Here is a 21,566-nt window from a genome sequence, read left to right on the forward strand (position 1 = left end):
GGGATAACAGCAGAATGCAGATTGTTGAACAGGTTCAGGAGGCCATGTGGAAGTCTGGAACAAGTTGAATGTGAAAGTTTGGGAGGAAGGGATGGAGGTAGGTGGGAGGTGTGGCATAAGAGGACAGGAAAGGGAGGACCCACATCAGACAATGGAACAGGGACTTGAAAAAACACCAGCAGGTAAGGGCCCAGCTCTGATGCTCAGCTGCCCATGATTTCTGAGATGGAAATCTCCTTGTCCTTGAGTAAAGAGTCCTCTACAGGGGCTGGGAAGGTGCCTCAGTGGTAGAGCGCTTGCCTTGCATGCATGAGGACCTGGGTTCGATTCCTCAGCACCACATAAGCAAAAAGAAAAAAGCCGCAGGGGCTGGGAAGGTGGCTCAGTGGTAGAGTGCTTGCCTTGCAAGCCAGAGGCCCTGGGTTCAATTCCTCAGCACCACATAAGCAAAAAAAAAAAAAAAAGAAAAAAAAAGAAAAAAGCCGAAAGTGGTGCTGTGGTTCAAGTGGTAGAGTGCTAGCCTTGAGCTGAAGAGCTGAGGGACAGTGCCCAGGCCCAGAGTTCAGGCCCCATGACTGGACCCCCCCCCCCAAAAAAAAAAGAGTCCTTTACACAGGCCCTGAACTGTAGCCCTTGCTCCATAAAGCACTTAAGATTGAGCCTGTCCGAGGCAGTTTTGAATGCTGGTGTTTCTCAAGTGGAAACCTGCTATTCATCTCACATGAAAATGTTTCATAGGCCGGGCGCTGGTGGCTCATGCCTGTAATCCTAGCTACTCAAGAGGCTGAGATCTGAGGATCACGGTTCAAAGCCAGCCTGGGCAGGAAAGTCCGTGAGACTCTTACCACCAATAAACCACTAGAACACCGGAAGTGGCACTGTGGCTCAAGCGGTAGAGCACTTGCCTTGAACTAAAGAGCGCAGGAACAGCACCTAAGCCCAGAGTTCAAGCCCCATGACTGACCAAAATAAAGAAAAAAAATGTTTCATAGTCCATTCTTTTATTTAGCTAATAAAAATTTTTTTTTTGGCTTGAACCCAGAGCCTGGGCAGTGTCCCTGAGCTGCTGCTGCCTTCTTTTTTTGTCTTTTGTGGGATTTGAACTTGGCTTGGGTGCTGTCCCTGAGCTCTTCAGCTCAAGGCGAGCACTCTAGCGCTTGAGCCACAGTGCTACTTCCAGTCTTTTAGTGGTTTATTGGAGATAAGAGTCTCAGGGTAGGGGATGGGGTGGAGTGGGAAAAAAAATAAAAAATAAAAACAAAAAATAAAGAGTCTCACGGACTTTCTTGCCTGGGCTGGCTTTGAACCGTGATCCTAAGATCTCAGCCTCCTGAGTAGCTAGGATTACAGGCTTGGGTCACTGGCGCCCAGCTCCTGAGCTTCTTTTGTTCAAGGCTAGCACTCTACCACTTGAGCTATAGTTTCACTTCCAGCTTTTTTTTTTCTGTGTAAGTGGTACTGGGGAATCGAACCTGGGGCTTCACTCATGCTAGGCAAACACTCTAACACTAAGCCACATTCTCAGACCTAATCATTCAAATTTAATATCACAACTCAAGCAATGTGTGATGACCTTTTTCTGAGTGGTGACAGATGTCAGGCACTGAAGTAGGTACTAGGGACACAAAAAAAGCTGGTGCTAGGTTTCAATCACAGGCACTCACCAGAATCTCCTGTGCCCTTTACAATCAACTCAATATTTGGCTTCTTCTAAGCTGTGTCTCCCTACCTAACCACACTGAACTTCGTACAGCTTCCTGTTTATTTCATGCTTCCAAACCTTTATACACATCATTCTCTCCATTAGGAATGCTTTTCCTGCCTTTTACAACAAACCACTACTCACTCTATGAAACATTCATAATCGAGCTTATTACCTTATCCAGGAAGCCTTCCCTGTGGATTAGGTACCTACAGAATCTCCAAGATGACTCATGATGCTCTTTCCTGAAGTAACTGCTGACTCAGGTGTTTTTCTTCACCACTTATTCTTCATCTTTACCTCTGTATCTAGAAGTGCCATGATTTTACAACTCTCCAGGACTGACGTGATCACCACTAGAGAGGCCACAAGGCTCAAGGAGTAGATGTTGCTGTGTGCCAGTGCTTTTGGTGACCAGTATCCACAATGAAAGAATTCCAAGTCACTCAGGTCACAGAAACATCCTATTTCTTAGAGTGGAGGTGTGTGTGTGTGTGTGGGGGGGGAATTGGAGGGAGTTGCCTGAGGGAGAGGGAACCCAGTATTCCTGCCCACTGCATATGGCAACCTATGAGAAGAGGCAAGGCATATAAATTATATGCTCCCTGGCCTGGTATTCTTCACAATTATGACGCAGAGCTTAAGGAGGCAGTCATGTAGAAGAGCCCATCCTGTGATGAATACTGGATGGCCACACAGTCCTCAGAAGCATGAAATCTCTCCAACCCACCCAAGTTACTGATTTAGAGCCCAGACTCTGGATCCAAAAAGAGCTGAGACAGAGGCCCAGTTTTTAAGAAATTTGATTATTCAAATTTATTACCATCAAGAATTATGCAATGATGCTGTAGTTTTTCTTAACAAATAGAAAACAGACTGTGTACAACAGTGAACTCTACAGCACTAGCATCCACAAGGTAAAAATGAATGTTTCACCCAACATTTCCAACCCTGGATTGTTGATCTTGACTTAGCCGAGCTAGATTTCGGGACCTGGGCATCCTGTCCCTCAGCTAAAACAGCTATAAACCCTTTCCCGCCCCCACTTACCTATATCTAGATAGTCCTGCCTAGAGGAAGAGGCCCTCTCCCTGCCCCTCAGCAAGCCAAGATAATAAGATTATAGTACCATTGACAGAAATCCAGTAGTCTTGCCACATTGGTTTATGAGGGCATCTTGAAGAAGTGGAAAAGAGTAACTTTTTAAGGGGCTTTGAAAACAGCTGCAAACCAGGGAGAAAATCCATCTGGCCCCTGCTGAGGACAGACATGTGCTTCCAGGCCCACTGGCCTGGACCAGAAGGGCCAGCCATGCCTTGGCTTGGCCCTGAGGTGTGTGGGGCGTGGTCCATGCCCTAACTTGTGCCATTCGCATAGCCAGACGTCTGGAACCCCATGGTCTGCACTGGCCATTATGCAATGCAAGGGGACTGTGAGGCTCTACAGGCCCGGTGTGGGTCCCAGGTACATGTCGTCGCCTTCTTGGCCATCTGAAGTAGAGGCCAGGGATGACTCTCTTTTTTATTTTTTTTCTTTTGATTTTCACGTTTTTAAATTTTTTTTTTAAACCTTTGCAAACATGATGGTGATGAGGAACGCCTTGCCAGGCTCCTCCAGACATGTCTGTGGTTGTGGGCTGTTGTGAATGTTAAACACACACTGGAATAGATGGCTGGGGATGTGTGTTTCCTATCGCCTCCCCGCCTACCACTGTCTGTGGGGCCTAAAAAAAGGCTGTAAAGGAAAAACAAAACAAAGACCTTAAAAAAAAAATTGTGTTTCCCTGCATTTGGCTGAAACAAGATCTCATCTGAAAGGCTAGAAGAGCAGCCCCACTGCCTCCAGTCCACAGCCTTGTCTCGCTCAGGCTAGAGGCCCCAGCTCCACGTGAGGAACGCACACTCTGTCCCTCAGCACTAAGCCATACAAAAAAAGGATCCAAAGTGAACTCAAAAAGAAAACAAAGTGAGCTCCAACCCCTAGTGGCCCGTTCTGCAATTAAGGTTTTACAAAAGGAAAACACAGGGAAGAGGCTAGACTCCCTATTCTACCCAAACTTAAAAAATAAAAAAGGAGGCTTTGCCCCACCCCCCCATCCCCACCCATGAGAAGCATGAGAAACTCGGAGCTGAACAGAGAGCTTGAAGCGGGCTCTATTTGGGCCTGGTGAACAGAGCCTGACTGCCAGTCCACTTACTCGCCCAGATGGTCTGGGCTCTCTGATTGGTGTGGCAATGTTCCCGATGCAGTGATCCCAGTGGGCTGTACTTCACTGGCAACAGCATCCGTGCAGGAGGGCTGGACAATGTTGGTATGGCTCAGAGGAGCTGGGTCCCCTCCAGAGCCCCTCAGTGGGGGCGGCGGAGGAGAGGGAGCAGTAGTTACGTTGCATAGTGGTCAAAGCTGCCGAGGTACTCCAGGGCTGCGCGGTAGCACAGCTGATACTGGTCCTGCAAGGGCAGGGAGGCTGGTCAATGAAGGCAGTGCCAATAGATATCCTAACCACAAAGCTGAGGGCACTCATGCTGGCCAGAGACTGAGCATCTGCTGGATGCAGATAGCATCTCCAGAAGGGGGAAAGAGCATCTGAAGGCTCATTGCTCCTCTCTCTCCCAGGTCCCTGTAACTTCCTATAAACCATGTTCAGCTGCACCCCACAAGGACTGCTGTGCCCAATCCTATTACAAAACCAATCCACTAGTTTTCAGTCTTGAGCTACAGAATGAATACATCTTACTTGTCTCTACTGCACCTGAAGTAGGACAGACAGGCAATGCTAAATGCCTGTCACATAAACATATATGCCTAGAGATGTCTGTCTATAAGCACAGGCAGCTAGGGTTGCAAGGAGGGCTGCTGGTCCGCATACCTCTGTCTGCACCATTGCAGGACGCTGTGTGCGCAGGGTCTTCACGGTCTGGAACATGTCCACCACACCCTCATAGCGCATACGCTCCAGGACAATACTCAGAGTGATGAACACTCCGGTGCGGCCCACACCAGCACTGTTTAGGGAACAGCTGGGTCAGGAGGCTTGCTTGCTTGCTTGCTTCATGCAGCAGGTCTGCCAGGCCTTCAGGATGACCCTCCACCCCTAGCCCTTCATGGGAATAGCCCCACCTGCAGTGCACTGTAATGGGCCCATCCTGCCCAAACTGCTCCTTGGTCTTGTGCACCTGCCCAATGAAGTCGATGAAGCCCTCACCCGTCTTGGGTACTCCTTGCTCCGGCCAGTCTGTGAACTGGAACTGCCGGATTGTCCTTGACTGCCCATCCTGGGAGAGGTGGACAGGAAACAGTGAAGGTTTAGGGCCTTCAGCTGTAGCCCCTCTAGGCCAGAAGTACAGTAACACAGACATGTACCCACAAGACCATCCAGGAGATACGCCACAGCCTCAAACCCGTACCCCACCTTATATTCTGACAGATATCCTGTGGTCAGCCTCTGTCCCACATATGATCACATGCTGTGATGGACACACCTTTGTGCCAACAGGCATACTCTCAACACTTACCCGGGCATCTGTGACCTTGAACTCACGCAGGATATACTGGGGCATGTTGTATTCAGCCATTGGGTCAACGACAAAGTACTGGTAGCGAGCGGAGCGCTCTGCTGGCCAGTACTGGTGGCACTTCTCCTGTGAACAGAATGCCCAGCCCCCATGATCAGGTGGAGAGGACAGGTGAAGGTAGTGACAGGCTTCAGGACTCTGGGACAAGACTCCAGAAGTGGTGAAAAGGAGGGTCTGAGGCTAAGATAATGGTATGAAAGGAGAAAGGAGTAAAAGGGGCATGTTTCCCAAGGGTGGCTGGTGTTCTCCCAGGTATGGAAAGGGCACTAGAGGGAGGGGTGGGCTCACCCTGCCCATCTCCCGAAGTTTGGTCAGCATGACGATGATGGTGGAATTGTGCTCCCACAGCATGCGCCAGAAGTCCTCGGTGCTCTCTGCCAGAGGTCCTTGTGTAGCTATGTAGGCCTTCTGTTGTCTGGATGAAAATAAGACTGCATATACTGGAGGTGCTGCTGCCCCCACCTCCCAAGACTGCCTGGCCCCTCTCCTCCAGTATGTCCTCACTGTTTGTTCTACCCAGCCAGCCCCTCTGGTCTTTGGGCTGGCCCTGCTCTGCTACCATCCCACCAGCAAGGAGCAGGCCAAGGCATCATGGTGCAAGGACAAGCGCGCTGACCTATAGCCATCCAGGAAGCTGGCATTGATGTAATCAGAACCCTCCACGCCACGGATGGGCTGCAGACACACCCGGGTCAGTTCATAAGGCATGATGTTGACCAGGCGGTTCTTGAACTTGTTACAGGGCAGATTGGCACTAATGAAGCGAGATGTGTGGGCTTTGGAGCTGGCCAACAGCTGTTAAGAGGAAGGGTTTGGTTAGGCCTGGCCTCCTGTAAGGGGCCATCCCCCTGGCCCAGTCCAAGCCCCTGAGGTGAAGGAGGCACACCAAGCCCCACCTTGAACTCAAGTTCCATGGCAGTCACACTCTCCCCAGGAGGTACTTGGCCTAGCTTCTGGATGTGGGCATACAGGTTGCGGGCTGGCACTTCTGTGTGCCCACACGTGGCAGCCTCTAACAACGCCTCATGGATGAAAACATACTGGTCTTCTGTCTGCACCATGTAGTTCCTCTGTGATCGCATGCATGTCACATGGCCATAGATGTCTACTGTCTTCTCATGTTTCATCCTCTCCAGCATGGCGTCAATAACGATGAAGCAGCCTGTGCGGCCCACACCGGCACTGCAGGACATGGGCTTAGCTTGGGGCACTGCTCCCCACCTCCCACCCTACCCCATTTGACGGCACTGTGCCTCTCACCTGCAGTGCACCACCATGGGCCCTGCGTCCAGGGGATTGAACGCCTTGACCCGTCGTAGGAAGGCCAGGATTGGAGTTGGATACTCAGGAACCCCATGGTCTGGCCAGGCCATGAACTGGAACTGACGCAGCTCCCGTTTCTCACTGGAGCCACTCTGGACAGTAAAGTTGGGAGACAGGTCCTGACTAGGAGTCGGTATGCCATGACCCAGGGCAGAATGGACCCGTCACTGGGACCAGACCCTTCTCCCCCTACTCAGGACTCAGAGTCACCTGAGGCCCCCTGAAGGAGTTGTGGCATTTTTCCCATAACAGAGTCTGTCACACCACACTATCCTTTCACTTCCCAGGCCAGCACCCCCATTCCAGTCCACTGTCCTTACAAGGTTTAAGTGGAAGGCAAGTTTCATGGCACTTGGGGCCATCAATACCTTGTGGAGGGCAAAGGTACGCATGGTGTAGGTGGCCAGCTCCACTGTATCCAGTAGGGTCACCTGAATGAGGCCGTAGGTCTCAGTGCCACGGGCTGGCCAATACTGATCACACTTCACCTGCAGAGGGACAAACAGAATAGGGGGCAGAGGGTACATGACAATGATGGAGCATGCTCAAACACTGACAGGCAAGAGCAGAGTGTAAGATTCAGCCCATCTGGCTACCTGGTCTGGCTACCCCAAATTTTCAGATGCACGGTCTCTCGCCTTCACCAAGCTTCATTACTGTGTCACTAACTCTGCCCTCACTGGTGGAATGGGGCCATAATTGAAAATTATTTATTTAAGACCAGATCACACCAGGCACATTTTCTGCCAAATTTACCCATAACGTTTATGCCCCATTTTCAAGCTCTGTAAATTTTATGTTCCAGTCAGTGCTTTGCAGTGCAAAAGCAGATAACAGCAGCTCTTCTTCCTAATTAACTTAGGAGATGTGTTAATGCCTCAGGAATACTCTAGCATCTGGGGAACATGTGAACACCCCAGGAACATGCCAGCAACTGGGGAACACATTAGCATTCCAGAAAGTGATAGCATTTGGTGAAACACATTACCATCTCAGGAACCTAAGAGCATCTGGGGAACACACCATCTCCACTCCTCCCTCAAGCCCCCGGATACCCCAGTACTTTTGGAATATAACAATATCCCAGGAAAAGAATAGTACTTGGGGAATTCCTTGAGGAACTTCTGTCCACAGAACCAGAAGAGGGTGTCCAACACCACCTGATGACTGAGTTATTTCTCAGCCACGTCCTTGCAGGGCCCCTCAATCTCACCCGGGACTTCTCCTCCAGCCGTGTCATCATGACAACAGTGGCTGTGCGTTGTTCCCACACCATCCTCCAGAAATCACCCATGGTCTCAGGCAGTGGGCCCTGTGTGGCAATGTAGGCATTTTGCTTGCGATAGCCATCAATGTAGTTGGCATTGATGTAGTCACTCCCGGGGACCCCTGCAGAGGGAAAAGGACATGGACAGCATTAACCTAGGGCCCCCAGGCCCATCCTCTAGGCTTTTATGCACCCAAGAGTAGAGCATCTTCTACAATGAATTTTTACCCCAGTGAGAAAAGAGGAGGAAAACAGGGAAGTAGGAGATGGTGCTGTCCATGGCTCACCATCGATGGAGGTGAGGATGACTCGAGAGTGGTCATAGGCAATGACATTTGCATAACGATTCTTGGGCTTGTTCACCTCCAGGTTGGAATTCTCCCACGTGAACTGCTGTCCCGGGTCAATGGACTGTGGAAAGTAGAAGCAGGTGGGGTAAGGGACAAGACAAGAGACTGCCTCCTGGGACCCCAGCCTCTTGGGCTGTGCTCCTCCATCATCCCTCTGCAGGCCACATTACCCTCTATCCATGGTGCTGCTGAGATTGAACAGCCCCCCCCCCCCCAGCCCCAAAGGCGATGGGTCTTCTATCTGGAATGTGACAGATAGCTCCTGTAACCAAGCACCAAATCCCCTCAAGTGATTAGAGTGGTATGGGATGGGGTGGGGCCAGGGAAAGGGCAGTGTACTCTCAGCTAATGAAACCAGCAGTAAGCAGATAGAGTCAGCTACTTGGGCCACGTTGGAAACTGATGAAGGCTCTGGACACTGTGCACCTTGGCAGCTCTGTTCCAACTATTTGTCTATTCCTTCTCCATCTGCTCCTCCGACCTGCCTTTCCTGCAGGTAGGACACAGGCTTCTTCTCACTTACAACTCTTCCCAGATGACCCTTACTGCTCACAGGATTTTTTTTTTTTTTTTGTGATCATGGGGCTTGAACTCTGGGCCTGGGCACTGTCCCTCAGCTCTTCAGCTCAAGGTGAGCACTCTACCATTTGAGCCACAGCACCAATTCCAAGTTTCTGGTGGTTTATTGGAGATAAGAGTCTCACAGACTTTCCTGCCTGGGCTGGCTTTAAACTGTGATCCTCAGATCTCAGCCTCCTAAGTAGCTAGGATTACAGGTCTCAGCCACCAGTGCCTGGCTTCACAGGATTCTTATACCTGTCTGCTAGAGCTGTCATTTGAGTATCTGGCAGCTTCCTAGAGATTTCCACTAGGTGTTTTCACCTTCTGTCTCTCTCTCTCTCTTTTTTTTTTGCAAGTCTGGGGCTTAAACTCTGGGCTTGGGCGCTGTCCCTGAGCTTCTTACGCACAAGGCTAGTGCTCTACCACTCGAGCCACAGTACCACTTCTGGCTTTTTTGGGTAGTTTATCTAGTTTATGCGTATCTAGGATTATAGGCATGAGCCACTGGCAACCATCTCAATTTAATTTTAAAGTCAAGTTCATCAGGTTCCCCTCTGAACCTGGTTCTACTGCTAGGTCTTCTCAATAGAGGGCACAATCATCCATTTACTCTGAAGTCCAGGCCAGCAGCTGCAAGTCTACCTCAAAATCTCTGTATTTCTACCCATCGCTCACCATATCTAGTGTTCCTCTCCTTAACTCTCTTCAATCTGCCACGACTGCCCTTGGTCATTCCACCTAATTCAGGCTTGCATCTCCATTTCCCTGCCTCTTCTCTCTTGCCCTATTCCAATCTACTCTGGCCTATAGCCAGGACAATCCTTCGAAAATACAGATCTGAACGTCAAGTTTCTGCTTAAAAGCCTTAATGCTAATCATGGCCTCAAAGAACAGAAATGGTAAGAGCTAAGTGTTAGCAGTTGGCACTGTTAGAAGCACTCTCATGCATTTCTTCATCAATTTTCATGGGGTAGGTTCAGTTGTCATTGATGGACATAACCATAGTTCTCTGCATAACACACACACTTCCTATTTTGGCTCCAGCCTTGTTACTTCCATGGGATGGTGCCATTGCTTCCATGAGACCTCCATGATCACACCCACACTCAAGCTGCTTCAGTGCTCTCAGCCTCTTCCCTTTGCATGTTGGGAAAATTTAATATATATTTAAATATATCAGGGTAGATATTCAGTCACACATTCAACGCTGATTACCTGTCTGCCCATGTTTACCCACTGAGCTTCTGAAGACATTTGTTTTCATATCCTCAGAGCACTAACATTAACTGAGCTATGGGAACCTAGCTGAGGGAGAGCCCACAGCTGCCTTAAGTGGTCAGAGAAAGATGGTATTCTAAGGAAGAGGTATTGTAAGAAAAGCTTAGATCAGAGAGAAATGAGGGGAATCTGTGAGCAGAAACCCTTTGAGTCTAGACAATAGACAGAGCCTCATCAGAAAGGTAGGGATGGGACATGCCACAGGTTGAATAAGAATAAAAGACAAAGGAGGCCTTCTAGCCAGATAAAGAGTTGAAAACAGGGCTCAATTTATAAGCTTCATTACTACAGCAAGGTTATAGCTAAGCAGGTCCTATTGCCTCTACAGTAGCGGCAGAAGTTTGTGCAGCAAATATGCTCATTCCTATGTCCACCAAAGTTTAAGTTCCTCTTTGAAAACCTTGTTCACCAACTTTGCTATCTACTTGGTACATGGCCCTTCGAAGGGCTAAGAATATAAACTGCTAAGAGTGAACATCTGACCAGAAGGCCAGCAAAAACCTAGAAGAGTTGGTCTAACCTTTATTACTTCTCATGAACTTTCCTTCCTGGGCTGATTTTGCTGGGAACCCTCATATCCTGAAACCTGAGGCCCTGGCAAGTGGAAGTCAAGGCCTGAGTAGCAAGTCTCAAGTCTCATCAGTGAGCTGTGGTATCTGGAGTGAACGTGTGGGCACAGGTGGGTGGCAGCTAACAGTGTGCGAGCTGGGCTTCTACCATAACCACTGGGACAGCTCTTCTGGTGATGGTCACCACAGGAGGCTCAGTGACACCGTTACCTCAGGCACTGAGTGGATGGAGCCCACAAAAGTATAGGGCACTGGGTGTTAGGCAGACATGGGCTAGAATCCTGGCTCTATTATTTATCAGTTGTTTGACCCTCCCTCAGACCCACCCTCTGGTCTATAGAACGGGGCAGTAACAGTACCATTTCAATAGTCTGGGATGACAGAAAGAGAAGATGCCCAGTGCCTAGTTGTTGTGAAATAACCTCTGCTGACTATGGTTATTGATCTGTGTTGTATATAGTCTATGCTAGCCTCTAATAGCATCTGGCACATATCTGAGCATCTACCAAATTACCTTCTGAAGCACCTTTTAGCGGTTTACCAGAGGGTCCAGGCAGGCCCATGGCCAGGCCCAATACCTAGAACCATCAGTTCCCCCAGCTGAAACTTGGTGCTATTGACCCTCCTCATTGTACACCAAGAAAGTCTAGAACCCCAGTCCTAGCTGGGATCTGGGACAAGACAGGAACTGGTTATTGGCTAGGTCCAGGCCAATCACATCATGAGTGGGGACTGGGGATGTCTCACCTCATACTCCTGGGAGAACTTGAGGCCATCATTGGCTTTCAGGCGTTCAATGTTGTCTGCCAAGTCAGTGATAGGGATGGGTGGGTGGTCACGCATACCTGGGGGAGGTAGGGCATAGGAAAGTAGAATTAGCATGAGATTTGAGCAAGATGGCTGAGACAGCCCCAATGTATGTATGTGCAAATGTGACCATGGAGCACTCAGCACGGGTGGCATGGAGACAGCAGCACATGCAGCAACAAGGATGGCAGTACACATAGTGGCTGGGGCGTGGCAGATGTGTGTGCTGTCAGCACATGGGAGCATGTCTAGGTGACACACCGCTGAGTGAGGGCAACAGGGTTCAGCCTGGCAGGTCTGCTCAAGAGGATTAAGAAGCTTCTTCCCTCCCAGGCTGGGGCTGGAAGCCCAGGTCATCACAGCTGAAAGGATGGAAGCTGGATTTCCACCACATCTGCCCAGAGATGGCCTTCCTGCCCCTCACTGGCATCAGTTACCAGGGGAGACTTGGTGATATTGCCTTCCCAGGCACTGATTATGTTGATGAAATGGCCACTAAGTATAGAGACAATGACAGTGTGACTCAGAGATACACAGAGAGAGAAGCAAATGAAGAGGAAGACTGGAGAAAGACAGCCAAGAAGACAGGAGGCAGACAAGTGTCAGACTGAGACTAGAGGTGGCAGAGGCAAGGAGGCAAAGAGACAGATAGGGCCAGTGGGAAAGAAAAGAGATTGGAGGAAAAGTAGGCAGAAGAGAGGAGTAAAGAGAGGAGGAGACAGTCAGGAGAGAGGAAAGAAGAGATGAAGGTGGGGAAAAGCAAAGAAGGAAGTGAGAAGCAGAAGGGAAATGGGATGAGAGGAGTAGAAAAAGACATGGAAGCCAAAGTTTCCCCAAACATGGGAACTTTGAAAACTAACTTGAGATATTCGGGCAACTGGGGGCACTGGAACCTGTAGAGAAAACAAACCAGAAAAACAATAGGGGTAGAGAAGAGAGTTGGGTTGCCTTTTTTGGTCACTTGGATATGAGATCAGGCAGTGGAGGGCCTGGGGGTCTGGGAGGAGGATGGGGCAGTGAGGGATGAGGAACTGACCCACCACAGGTCTCCTTGTTACCCAGCAGCAGACTGATTTCCCACCTCCAGAGTGAGTGCTCCCAAACACAGACCTGGGTGGCCTCTTGGGGCTCTTTGTATGACCAAATGTGAAGTCCAAAATAAGCTCTTGTTCCTTCTGGAGCTATCAAAATTTGGCCTTGGATATTTTTAGATGACTTTCATATTGAAAATTAGGGAAGGGCTGGGAATGTGGCTTAGTGGTAGAGTTCTTGACTCGCATTCATGAAGCCCTGAGTTCAACTCCTCAGTACCACATAAACAGCAGTGTCTCAAATGGTAGAGCGCTAGCCTTGAGCTGAAGAGCTGAGGGACAGCACCCAGACTCCAGAGTTCAAACCCCATGACCAAAATAAATAAATAAATAAATAAAATTAAGAGAAATCTTTTTTTCCTTTCTTTCTTTTTTTTTTTTGTCAGTTGTGGGGCCTGAACTCTGGGTGCTGTCCCTCAGCTCTTCAGCTCAAGGTTAGAGCTCTACTTCTTGAGCCACAGTACCACTTCTGGCTTTTTCTGCTTATGTGGTATTGAGGAATTGAACCCAGGACCTCATGCATGCAAGGCAAGCGCTCTACCACTGAGCCAACTTCCCAACCCCGATAATTTTTTTTTCATTCCCTAACCCTCTCTCATCTCTTTCTAAGTACTTACCCAATGCCTGCACATTTCCCCATCCCCTGCAAGTTCTCACGAGCCAGAGACACTGGTTCTTCTCTACTCTAGGTCACTTGGTCCCCAATCCCTTGTATAGCTCTTCCCAGCTCTAGCTTCACAGACACCTGTTTGCCCTGTATCAATGTCTGCCTTACAGGTCTTAATCCATCCTTCATTTTTTTGTTTGTTTGTTTTTGGGTTCAGTCGTGGGGCCTGAACTCTGGGCCTGGGCACTGTCCCTCAGCTCTTCAGCTCAAGGCTAGCGCTCTACCACTTGAGCCACAGCGCCACTTCCGGCTTTTTTTCCCCTGCTTATGTGGTGTTGAGGAATAGAACCCAGGGCCTCATGCATGCAAGGCAAGTGCTCTACCACTGAGCCACCTTCCCAGCCCTTCATTAACACTGCACACCACCTTCCTCCCTGGGCTTCCTTCTTGCTCTGGCCTTGAGAGAATGCATCTCCTTTAGATTTTTTTTTGTCAGTTGTGTGCTTGAACTCTGGGCCTGGGCGCGGCCCCTCAGCTTGTTAGCTCAAGGCTAGCACTCTACCACTTGAGCCACAGAGCCACTTCTGGTTTTCTAGTGGTTAATTGGAAATAAGAGTCTCACGGAGGCCAGGAGCTGGTGGCTCACACCTGTAATCTTAGCTACTCAGGAGGCTGAGATCTGAGGATTGCGGTTCAAAGCCAGCCTGGACAGGAAAGTCTGTGAGACTTTTTTTTTTGTTGGTAGTGGATCTTGAACTGTGGACCTGGGAGGTGTCAGCTCTTCAGCTCAAGGCTAGCACTTTACCACTTGAGTCACAGCACCACTTCCAGCTTTTTCTGTTAAATGTGGTGCTGAGGATCGAACCCAGGGCCTCATGCATGCGAGGTAAGCACTCTACCACTGAGCCACCTTCCCAGCCCCCATGAGAATATGATTAAAAAAAAAAAAGTCTCATCGGTGTTCCTGCCCTGGCTGGCTTTGAACCGTGATCCTCGATCTCAGCCTCCTGAGTAGCTAGGATTACAGGCGTGAACCACTGGCACCTGGCTCTAACAATGTAACTGCTCATCAACTAAAGGTTGCCTAAATGAACCAGTTTTTACCATCTATAGGTTGGCAAACTTTTCCTATGGAAGGCCAAAAAGCAAATAAGATTTTGCAGTCATCAGCTATCTCTTCCATCCTTCATAGTGTAGTATCCTCAGTAATAAGTGAGCAAAACCTTATTTCTGAAACATAGTGGGAACGTATTTGGCATTAGCCATAGTGTGCCAGTCTCTACTTTAAATGGTTCTATCTCCTAGCCTTGAAGTCTTCCAGCTGAGGGCCCAGACATTTGGGAATAGAGACATTGCTCCTACTGTGCCCTGTGTGATTTCTGACTCATAGGAACTGTAAAAGAGAATACATAATTGTTGTTTTAAGCCACTAAGTGTGAGATAATTTGATATGCAGTAATAACTAGCTCATACAAATACAAGCCTTCTGTGTGTGCTCATTAGTTCATTCATTTGTTCCACTGCTGTGTGTTCATTTCACAAGCATTCAACAAGAACCCACTGCAGGTTAAATACAAGGATGAGGATGAACACGAGAGTTACTCCTGCCACAGAGCTCTGAGATTATCATTAAGGTAATGTAGCCCTCTGTTAGTGTCAAAATGCAAATAGAGGTTCCAGGAGCCAAGAAAGCCTCCAAACCCTGAATGGGGGTCTCTTTCTGGGAGGTGAGCTTTTAGCTGTTCACTAGACTGTAGAGAAGAAATCGCTAGACAAGACATGAATGGGGCTGAGGAGGAAGGACAGGTACTAAACCTTGAGCTTGGGTCCCTGTCCTTGCATGATAAACCTTGAGCCAGCTTCCAGTAAGGGTCAAGTGTGGATGTCTTACTGCTAACATGGCCCTCTTTTGCATGGAGGGGCAGAACATGGGTACACAGACTGGCCACCACATGGCAGGAATATGGGCTCTGGTGGGCTCCTTGTATCTTATATCCAGAGTCTCTGGAGATGCACAGGGGCTAATAAGAAGCTCTGTGGCCCTTGAGAGGTTCCCAGGTTCCATCCATTTGTTGGATATGGGGCTACTCAGTCATACTAGTCCAAAGAAAAGGACGAAAAGGAAGAAGGGCTGCAAGAAATGGGGCATGAACCCAAAGTCCTTTAGTGGAGAGTCCAGGGACCTGTGACACAGTCTGCAGGTCCGTGTGGTCTGAGCAGTGGGGCAAACAAGCCGCAAGAGCCACCCTACCTGGGGTCTGGTAGTTGAGCCTCCGCATCTCCACTGGGTCAGAAGAGTGGGCCAGCAGGGAGTCTTTCAGTCCAATGGACTGCTCATCCTTTGATGATGGGGAGTGAGTCCTTTTCCTAAAGATGCAGCGGAGCGGGAGGTTGATGAGAACCCGAAGTTCAAGCTCAGAGCAGCCCCATGTGCCCTATGACCCCACCCCATCCTGGGGTCTCTGAGCACAGAGGAGCCAGGGGCAGAGCAGCTTCAACATGAAAGAACACAGGAGTGTGGTAGACAGCAGGAGTGTGGAGTATACGGAAGGGCAAGCAGCAAGAAAGGGACACACAGGCTGGTGGTTCCTTTGGACAGAGAGCAGGTCACTGCTGGGCAGTGGCTGCTGTCCCCAAGACTGCCAAACCTGAGGCAGCAGAAGGCACCAGGAAGAAACATGCAATGACACATATAATATGCAAACACCACAGAGAACTGGGCCCCAGCTGTCTGGCCTTCATGGTATCTGTGTAAATTCCCAGAGCAGCAGGGGAGGGACAAGAAAAGTATCACCTTATCTGGGCAAAGTCTTCTCTCACTGGCCTCAGCCTTCCCATCCATAAAGACAGGGTCAGAGACAGACTACAGGGTCCAGCTACTGAGCAATACCCAGAGTCCACTTTCAGGTTGTATACTATATTGTCAAGGAGGAACTCACGAGTGTGCTTGTGTATACATAAAGACACTATTCCCTGCTGCTCTGTAGAGTGGAACAAGATCATCTTTTGGGGCATGATAACTTTCTAGACAATGGGGAGCCTGAGGAGAGTTCTGGAGAAGTCTGTAGACTTGGGAAACAATGAAGGCTGCATCGTGCATGAGCTCCAGAGGAACCTCCTCTATGGAGGAAATGCAGTTGAATAGGCAAAAGAGCGACAAAACCTGCCCCTCATGCCAGTGTGGACTCATCCCAAACCAGGAAGCCAGCTGTGCTGACCAGACACCACTTGCTGCTGAAAGCCAGTAGGCAAGAGGTTTCTGGTCAAAGCACCATCCCTCCCTGCTGGCCCATATGCACAGGAATAAGAAGAAAGAAATATGTGTGAAGAGAGAAGGAATAACTCCTACCTTTCTTGTTTACTAGGTCCCGAAAGACAGGCAAGGACAGAAGAAAGGAATGGTCATTGTTTCTGCCAAACACTCAACTCTCACATGATGGAGACAATGCGGGACCCTCATAAGGCACCCACATGACGCAGGGAGAAGGGTTCACCCCTGCACAGACACCAGGATCCAGGTGAGGGTGAGAAGGCTACTCAGTACTACTCAGTACTACCCACAAGTCTAACCACCCTGGGATGGCAAGAACTTGTCAGGAAGAAGCACAGGGCCCAGGCAAGGTCAGGGGGACAATGGGGCACAGGAGAATGGCACTCCTAAGGAGATACATCTGACACATAGACCAGGACACATGCATGGGACAGATACCCTCCCTCTGGGCATGCTTATGTGCTCTGTGTTCGGGGACAGGAGGCTCACCACGCTCAGCCACAGCTCCTGTCTAATGGGGCATTCTATAGGAGATACGGGCTGTGTCTGGGAGGGGCTGGGGACCAAAGAAAGCCTCCTGGACACCAGAGGCTACAAGTGAGTTACAAAGGATATGGAGATAACTGCCAGGCAGTATAGAAGAGAGCTGCAAAGCAGAGGAGGGTCCAGCCTCCATAGGTCTGGGAACCATTCACTGTGACCATATTAAGGATGTTGTCAGAGACAAGGTTAGCCAGGCATTCAACTTCCAGACTAAAGGGATTGGAAGCCACCAGCCTGTTTCAAATCAAGGGTTATAAAGTTAAATCTCTGGAAACACCTTGAAGGCCAGCAGGAGAGCTGACAGGAAAGGGAGACCTCAGGGTCAGGTGCTGTGACTACTCAAAAGAAGACCAACTGTTAAAGACACAGAGGTGTGACAGCTGGGAATGCGTTGGGTACAATAGGCTTTCAGTAAATGTCTGCTAACTGAATATTAGTGTGGATTTCTCCAGGACCATGTAGGAGAGGAAGCTGGAGAACCACCGAGGAATCATGTTTAAAGCTAGAAACCAGCAGCCAGTGGCATCTGGAAACTAAAATGGAAACACACATACACTCATATTCATAGAAACAGAGACACACATGCCTGACAATGTTCATGGAAAGCCCTGGCCCTCTTCCTATCCAGGCTGACACATACAAATACTGCTTCTGCCCATTCTGGCTTCCCACTGTGCCCAGGGGCCAGGGACCCACATTAGAATGAAAACATTCGCTTCATATGTACCATATTAGAGAGGGCCTGAGAGGCCAGGGGCAGGTGCTGTCCCCCAAAACCCTGAGCATAGCATTTACCTTTTAAACAAGAGGATGGCAATGACAATGAGAATGATGAGGATGACTGCCAGGACAGGGCCCGTCACCCACAGCATCTCAGGCTCCTCCTGCTGCTGGGCTGGTGTCACCTGGACCACGATCTCATCCGAGTAGGGGCTGGAGGCATAGCGTTTCTGTGGTCCAGAGGAGGAATAGCAAAGGCCGTAAGTTTAATGAGCCCTCCAACTTCTGCCCATCAAGCCTAGAGAGGGGCTCTGGGATTGGGACTTAGGCTGGCCCAGACCTGATCTGATGATCAGGACTGGGTGTCTAGAGACAAATTATATCTGGCTTTCGGGGCCTTGGTCAAATGTCTTGGGATACCTAATACAGATCTTTTTTTTTTTTTTTTTTTTTTTTTGGGTCAGTGGGCCTGAACTCTGGGCCTGGGCACTGTCCCTCAGCTCTTCACCTCATGGCTAGTGCTCTACCACTTGAGCCACAGCGCCACTTCCGGCTTTTTTTTCCTGCTTATGTGGTGCTGAGAAATTGAACCCAAGGCCTCATGCATGCATGCAGGCCACCTTCCCAGCCCACCTAATACAGATCTTAAGGGCTGCTCTAGGCTAGGGATTTAAATGTCTCAGGGCTAATATAGACCTAGGGATGGGGAGCTTCTCAGTAAGTAAGACTGGCCTAGTCTTGGATTAGATCTAGGGTGTCAGGATACTGAGAGTCAAGCTGGCTCAGGCAGACCTGGTCCACAGGTTCCTTTAGGGAGGCAAGAACAAAGCACTGGTAACTCAGGTCTGGAGACAGCGGCCGGTTGTAGAAGCCCTGGTAGTTCTTCTTGTCTCCCAGGGTGAAGGTCTCAGGGAGCACATCCACCTGAGCTGCCACATATGGCTTCAGCCGCTCTGTTTGTCGCCTCCGCCGATGTCCCTCTCCACCTTGTTCAATGGCCTCTAGAAGCTGCCAGAGCAAAGTCACAGAGGGCCTTGAAGCTGCGGCCTGGCACATCAGCTTCTAAGCCTAAGGCTCAATTTCTTTTCTTTCTTTTTTTTTTTTGGCTAGTCCTGGGGCTTGAACTCAGGGCCTGGGCACAGTGCCTAAGCGTCTTTTGCTCAAGACCAGCACTCTACCACGTGTGAGGCTCAATTTCTGTAAGGAACTCAAGCCTGTTCTGCCCACAGCCTTTATAGGATAATACAGGTAGTGTAACATGAGTCCAACCACCAGGCCATGAGAAAAGGCCTTATATAATGTCATGGCCTTATATAATCTCATCTCAACTAGACAGTTTCCATTCAGGCTGTCAGGAAAAGATAGAGGACTTCATGTATTCAAGAGAACTCAGGCTTATGGCTCACTCCAGACCCTCTATGGCCTTGACATCCACAGGCCTCTCCCATGGGCCTCTAGAACTGTGGAGCCATTTTCCCATCCCAGGAGATTCTCGCTAAACACTTCTCAACACTTCCAGAGAGTCCCATCAGAGTGTCCCTCTCCAGGAAGGGGTGGACTCCAAGCCAGAGAAGCCAGGATAATGACTTTAACCTACTGGCATAACCCTCAAGGAAAGGTGACCACTGCTAACTACAATTGGAGCCATCTGTGCTGCTCCCCTGCCTCCAGGTACCTCATCTAGCTCCAGTTCCTCAGGTGTGTTCCATCTTGGGGTGAGCATGTTCCCACCCACACGATCAATGGGCACCACCACGATGTAGAACCACCTGGACAGACAGAACAGCAATTAGGGTTGTCACCTCTAGTAGCCTGCAACCGTGTCCCATCGGCTGGCCCCCAACCTTCATATGCACACCTGACCAGCGATGGGTCCTGAACTTGGGGCATGGAGAGAGCAAAGCGACCATCTTCTATATAGGCAGAGGCAGGCAGTGGTTTGTGTGGCAGGAGGTCAGGGGCTGTACGGATGGACACGAGGTGTTGCAGTCCCCCTGCGCTGCTGCCACGGTTCATCAACACAAAGGAATACTCTGTATTGGGCTGCAGGTCTGCAATCAATTTCCTCATCGAGTGTCCATCCACCTCAACACTCTGACCGTTGTACAGAATCTGCAGGGGGAACAGAGCCATGGCAGTGCCTTTGGATGAGGATTCCCACTATGTGCCAGCAGGGCACTGTGCCTGTGCAACCAGGACACAGTTTACTGACACGTGATATGTGGGTTAGGACTGGAATGACAGCATACACTAAGTCTGTGTGTATGCTGGCTGGGCTGGCTGTGTCCATCACCTACCTTGAAGGGTACAGGAGACTTGTAGGAGTCAGGGACCTCCCAGCTGAGCAGCACAGATGTCTTCATCGCAGCTTCCACACGAAAGTTCTTGGCAAACACTGTAGAGGATAAGGAAGGAGTTAGCTTTGGCTGGCTAACTGGGCCACAGGATGATACTGGTCAGGGCAAGGAGGGGCCAGGGGGTTAGGAATGGCTGTACTCCTACTCCTAGCCAGCTTCAACTCCAGCCCACTCCCAGACTAAGCTCTTCCACAGTGAGCACCAAATAGGGCAGCAGCTGCCACAGCACCTATCATCAGAAACTCTAGAAGAGGGTGGGCAAATGCTTGATTTTGAGCTTACAGACATCATGTCACAGGGGCCAAAGGTCAATAGGTTGTGGTCATGAGAAGCATGTGTCCACATATCAGTGTATGTTTACTAGAGGTGTATAGGTCACAGTATCAAGGTTAGTGCCACACACCAGAGGTCAGTGGGTTGTACACCAGAGTGTGTGCAGTGGTGCAGTTAGAAATCAGAAGGTCAAGGTCAAGGTTATGAGATTGGAAGGTCACACAGTAGAAATCAGTAGGTCAAGGACAGCAGAGGTTGGGGCCATACCCCAAAACACGGTGCCTGTTTGCTAGAGGTTAGTGGTAATGGTCATGAAAGATTGAAAGGTCACACAGCAGAGGCTGGTGGATCATAGTTGCCAGAGGTCAGTGAGTCAAGGAGAGCAGAGGTCCCCAGGCGCAGCCACACTTGGGCAGGCAGTGCCATGATTGCCAGCACACACCTTGCTCCACAGGCATGGTCCGGGACTGGATGCTGGGGCTGAGTGGGCCAGAGCCTTTGTTGGTACGTGCGCGGACTTTGATGTCGTAAGTGGTATCCGGCTTGAGACCCGCGAGTGTAAGACGAGTATCAGTGGTGATATTCTGCAGCTCCTGTTGGCTGTTGATGTCACGGTATACCACAGTGTAGTTGGTGATGCGCCCGTTCCTTTCTGCCAGCACTGGTGGGTCCCAGGCCAGTTCCGTAGTAGATGTGGTGAGTCCTGTCACTCGTAGGTTTTGGGGGAATCCACTGGGTGCATCCTCAGGGGTCATGATCTCTTTTTCATACTCCTCACCTGGGCCAGCTCGGTTCTTGGCAGCAAGCCAGAAGATGTAGGTGGCCCCTTTGTGCAGTCCAGTGACTGTAAAGTGCTGGTCATCCTTGCCAAAATCTATGATGGTGGGCTGTGCCTCATCAGCCCGGCGGTACTGCAGCCGGTAGCCTAGCAGTTCACCAGGCAGCTCCTTGGGTGGGTGCCACTGAAGCAGCGCGGTGTTCATGGCTGTAGTGCTGACCATCATGGTGGGCCGCCCTGGGACTAAATAACCACGCACTGGGCTCTGGCACTGCCCTCCCCATTGCCAACCCTTGGTTCTGTCCCTGACCCCACCCTACACTTACCTGCCCCTGTTGTTGTAACAATCTTGGGCTTGCTTCGGGCACCATCTCCCTTGGTGGTGTAGGCAGCTACAGTAATGGAGTAGGTAGTCTCTGGGGTGAGTCCACTGATGGTGGTTTCCTGAGGAGGAAGGAGAAGCAGTCCCTCTCACTGTGTGCAGGAAGAAGCCA

The 21,566-nt window shown here is 49.9% G+C and overlaps 1 protein-coding gene across 14 annotated transcripts in view; it reads right to left on the bottom strand.

Moving 5' to 3' along the window:
• Nucleotides 1-2,492: 2,492 nt before the first annotated feature.
• LOC138803435 (receptor-type tyrosine-protein phosphatase F) overlaps nt 2,493-21,566 on the bottom strand; it is a 91,670-nt gene continuing 72,596 nt past the window's right edge. For 7 of the 14 annotated variants that reach the window (XM_069987440.1, XM_069987438.1, XM_069987439.1 and 4 more), the window contains 21 exons: nt 21,399-21,516; nt 20,737-21,315; nt 19,962-20,059; nt 19,523-19,776; nt 19,340-19,433; nt 18,457-18,672; nt 17,740-17,894; nt 15,382-15,497; nt 12,293-12,325; nt 11,373-11,470; nt 8,155-8,278; nt 7,814-7,989; nt 6,969-7,088; nt 6,538-6,692; nt 6,174-6,459; nt 5,894-6,072; nt 5,566-5,692; nt 5,218-5,343; nt 4,823-4,977; nt 4,572-4,707; nt 2,493-4,152 (listed from right to left, as the gene is read on the bottom strand). In XM_069987440.1, the coding sequence (XP_069843541.1) occupies nt 4,084-4,152; nt 4,572-4,707; nt 4,823-4,977; nt 5,218-5,343; nt 5,566-5,692; nt 5,894-6,072; nt 6,174-6,459; nt 6,538-6,692; nt 6,969-7,088; nt 7,814-7,989; nt 8,155-8,278; nt 11,373-11,470; nt 12,293-12,325; nt 15,382-15,497; nt 17,740-17,894; nt 18,457-18,672; nt 19,340-19,433; nt 19,523-19,776; nt 19,962-20,059; nt 20,737-21,315; nt 21,399-21,516 (3,414 nt within the window). In that variant the 3' untranslated portion in view covers nt 2,493-4,083. The remainder of the gene's footprint in view (nt 4,153-4,571; nt 4,708-4,822; nt 4,978-5,217; nt 5,344-5,565; nt 5,693-5,893; nt 6,073-6,173; nt 6,460-6,537; nt 6,693-6,968; nt 7,089-7,813; nt 7,990-8,154; nt 8,279-11,372; nt 11,471-12,292; nt 12,326-15,381; nt 15,498-17,739; nt 17,895-18,456; nt 18,673-19,339; nt 19,434-19,522; nt 19,777-19,961; nt 20,060-20,736; nt 21,316-21,398; nt 21,517-21,566) is intronic. The other 7 variants (XM_069987449.1, XM_069987451.1, XM_069987450.1 and 4 more) reach the window with 3 other exon arrangements.

The sequence above is a fragment of the Dipodomys merriami genome, unplaced genomic scaffold (assembly GCF_024711535.1).
Source record: "Dipodomys merriami isolate MVZ:Mamm:240054 unplaced genomic scaffold, mDipMer1.0.p SCAF_34, whole genome shotgun sequence".
NCBI lineage: Eukaryota > Metazoa > Chordata > Mammalia > Rodentia > Heteromyidae > Dipodomys > Dipodomys merriami.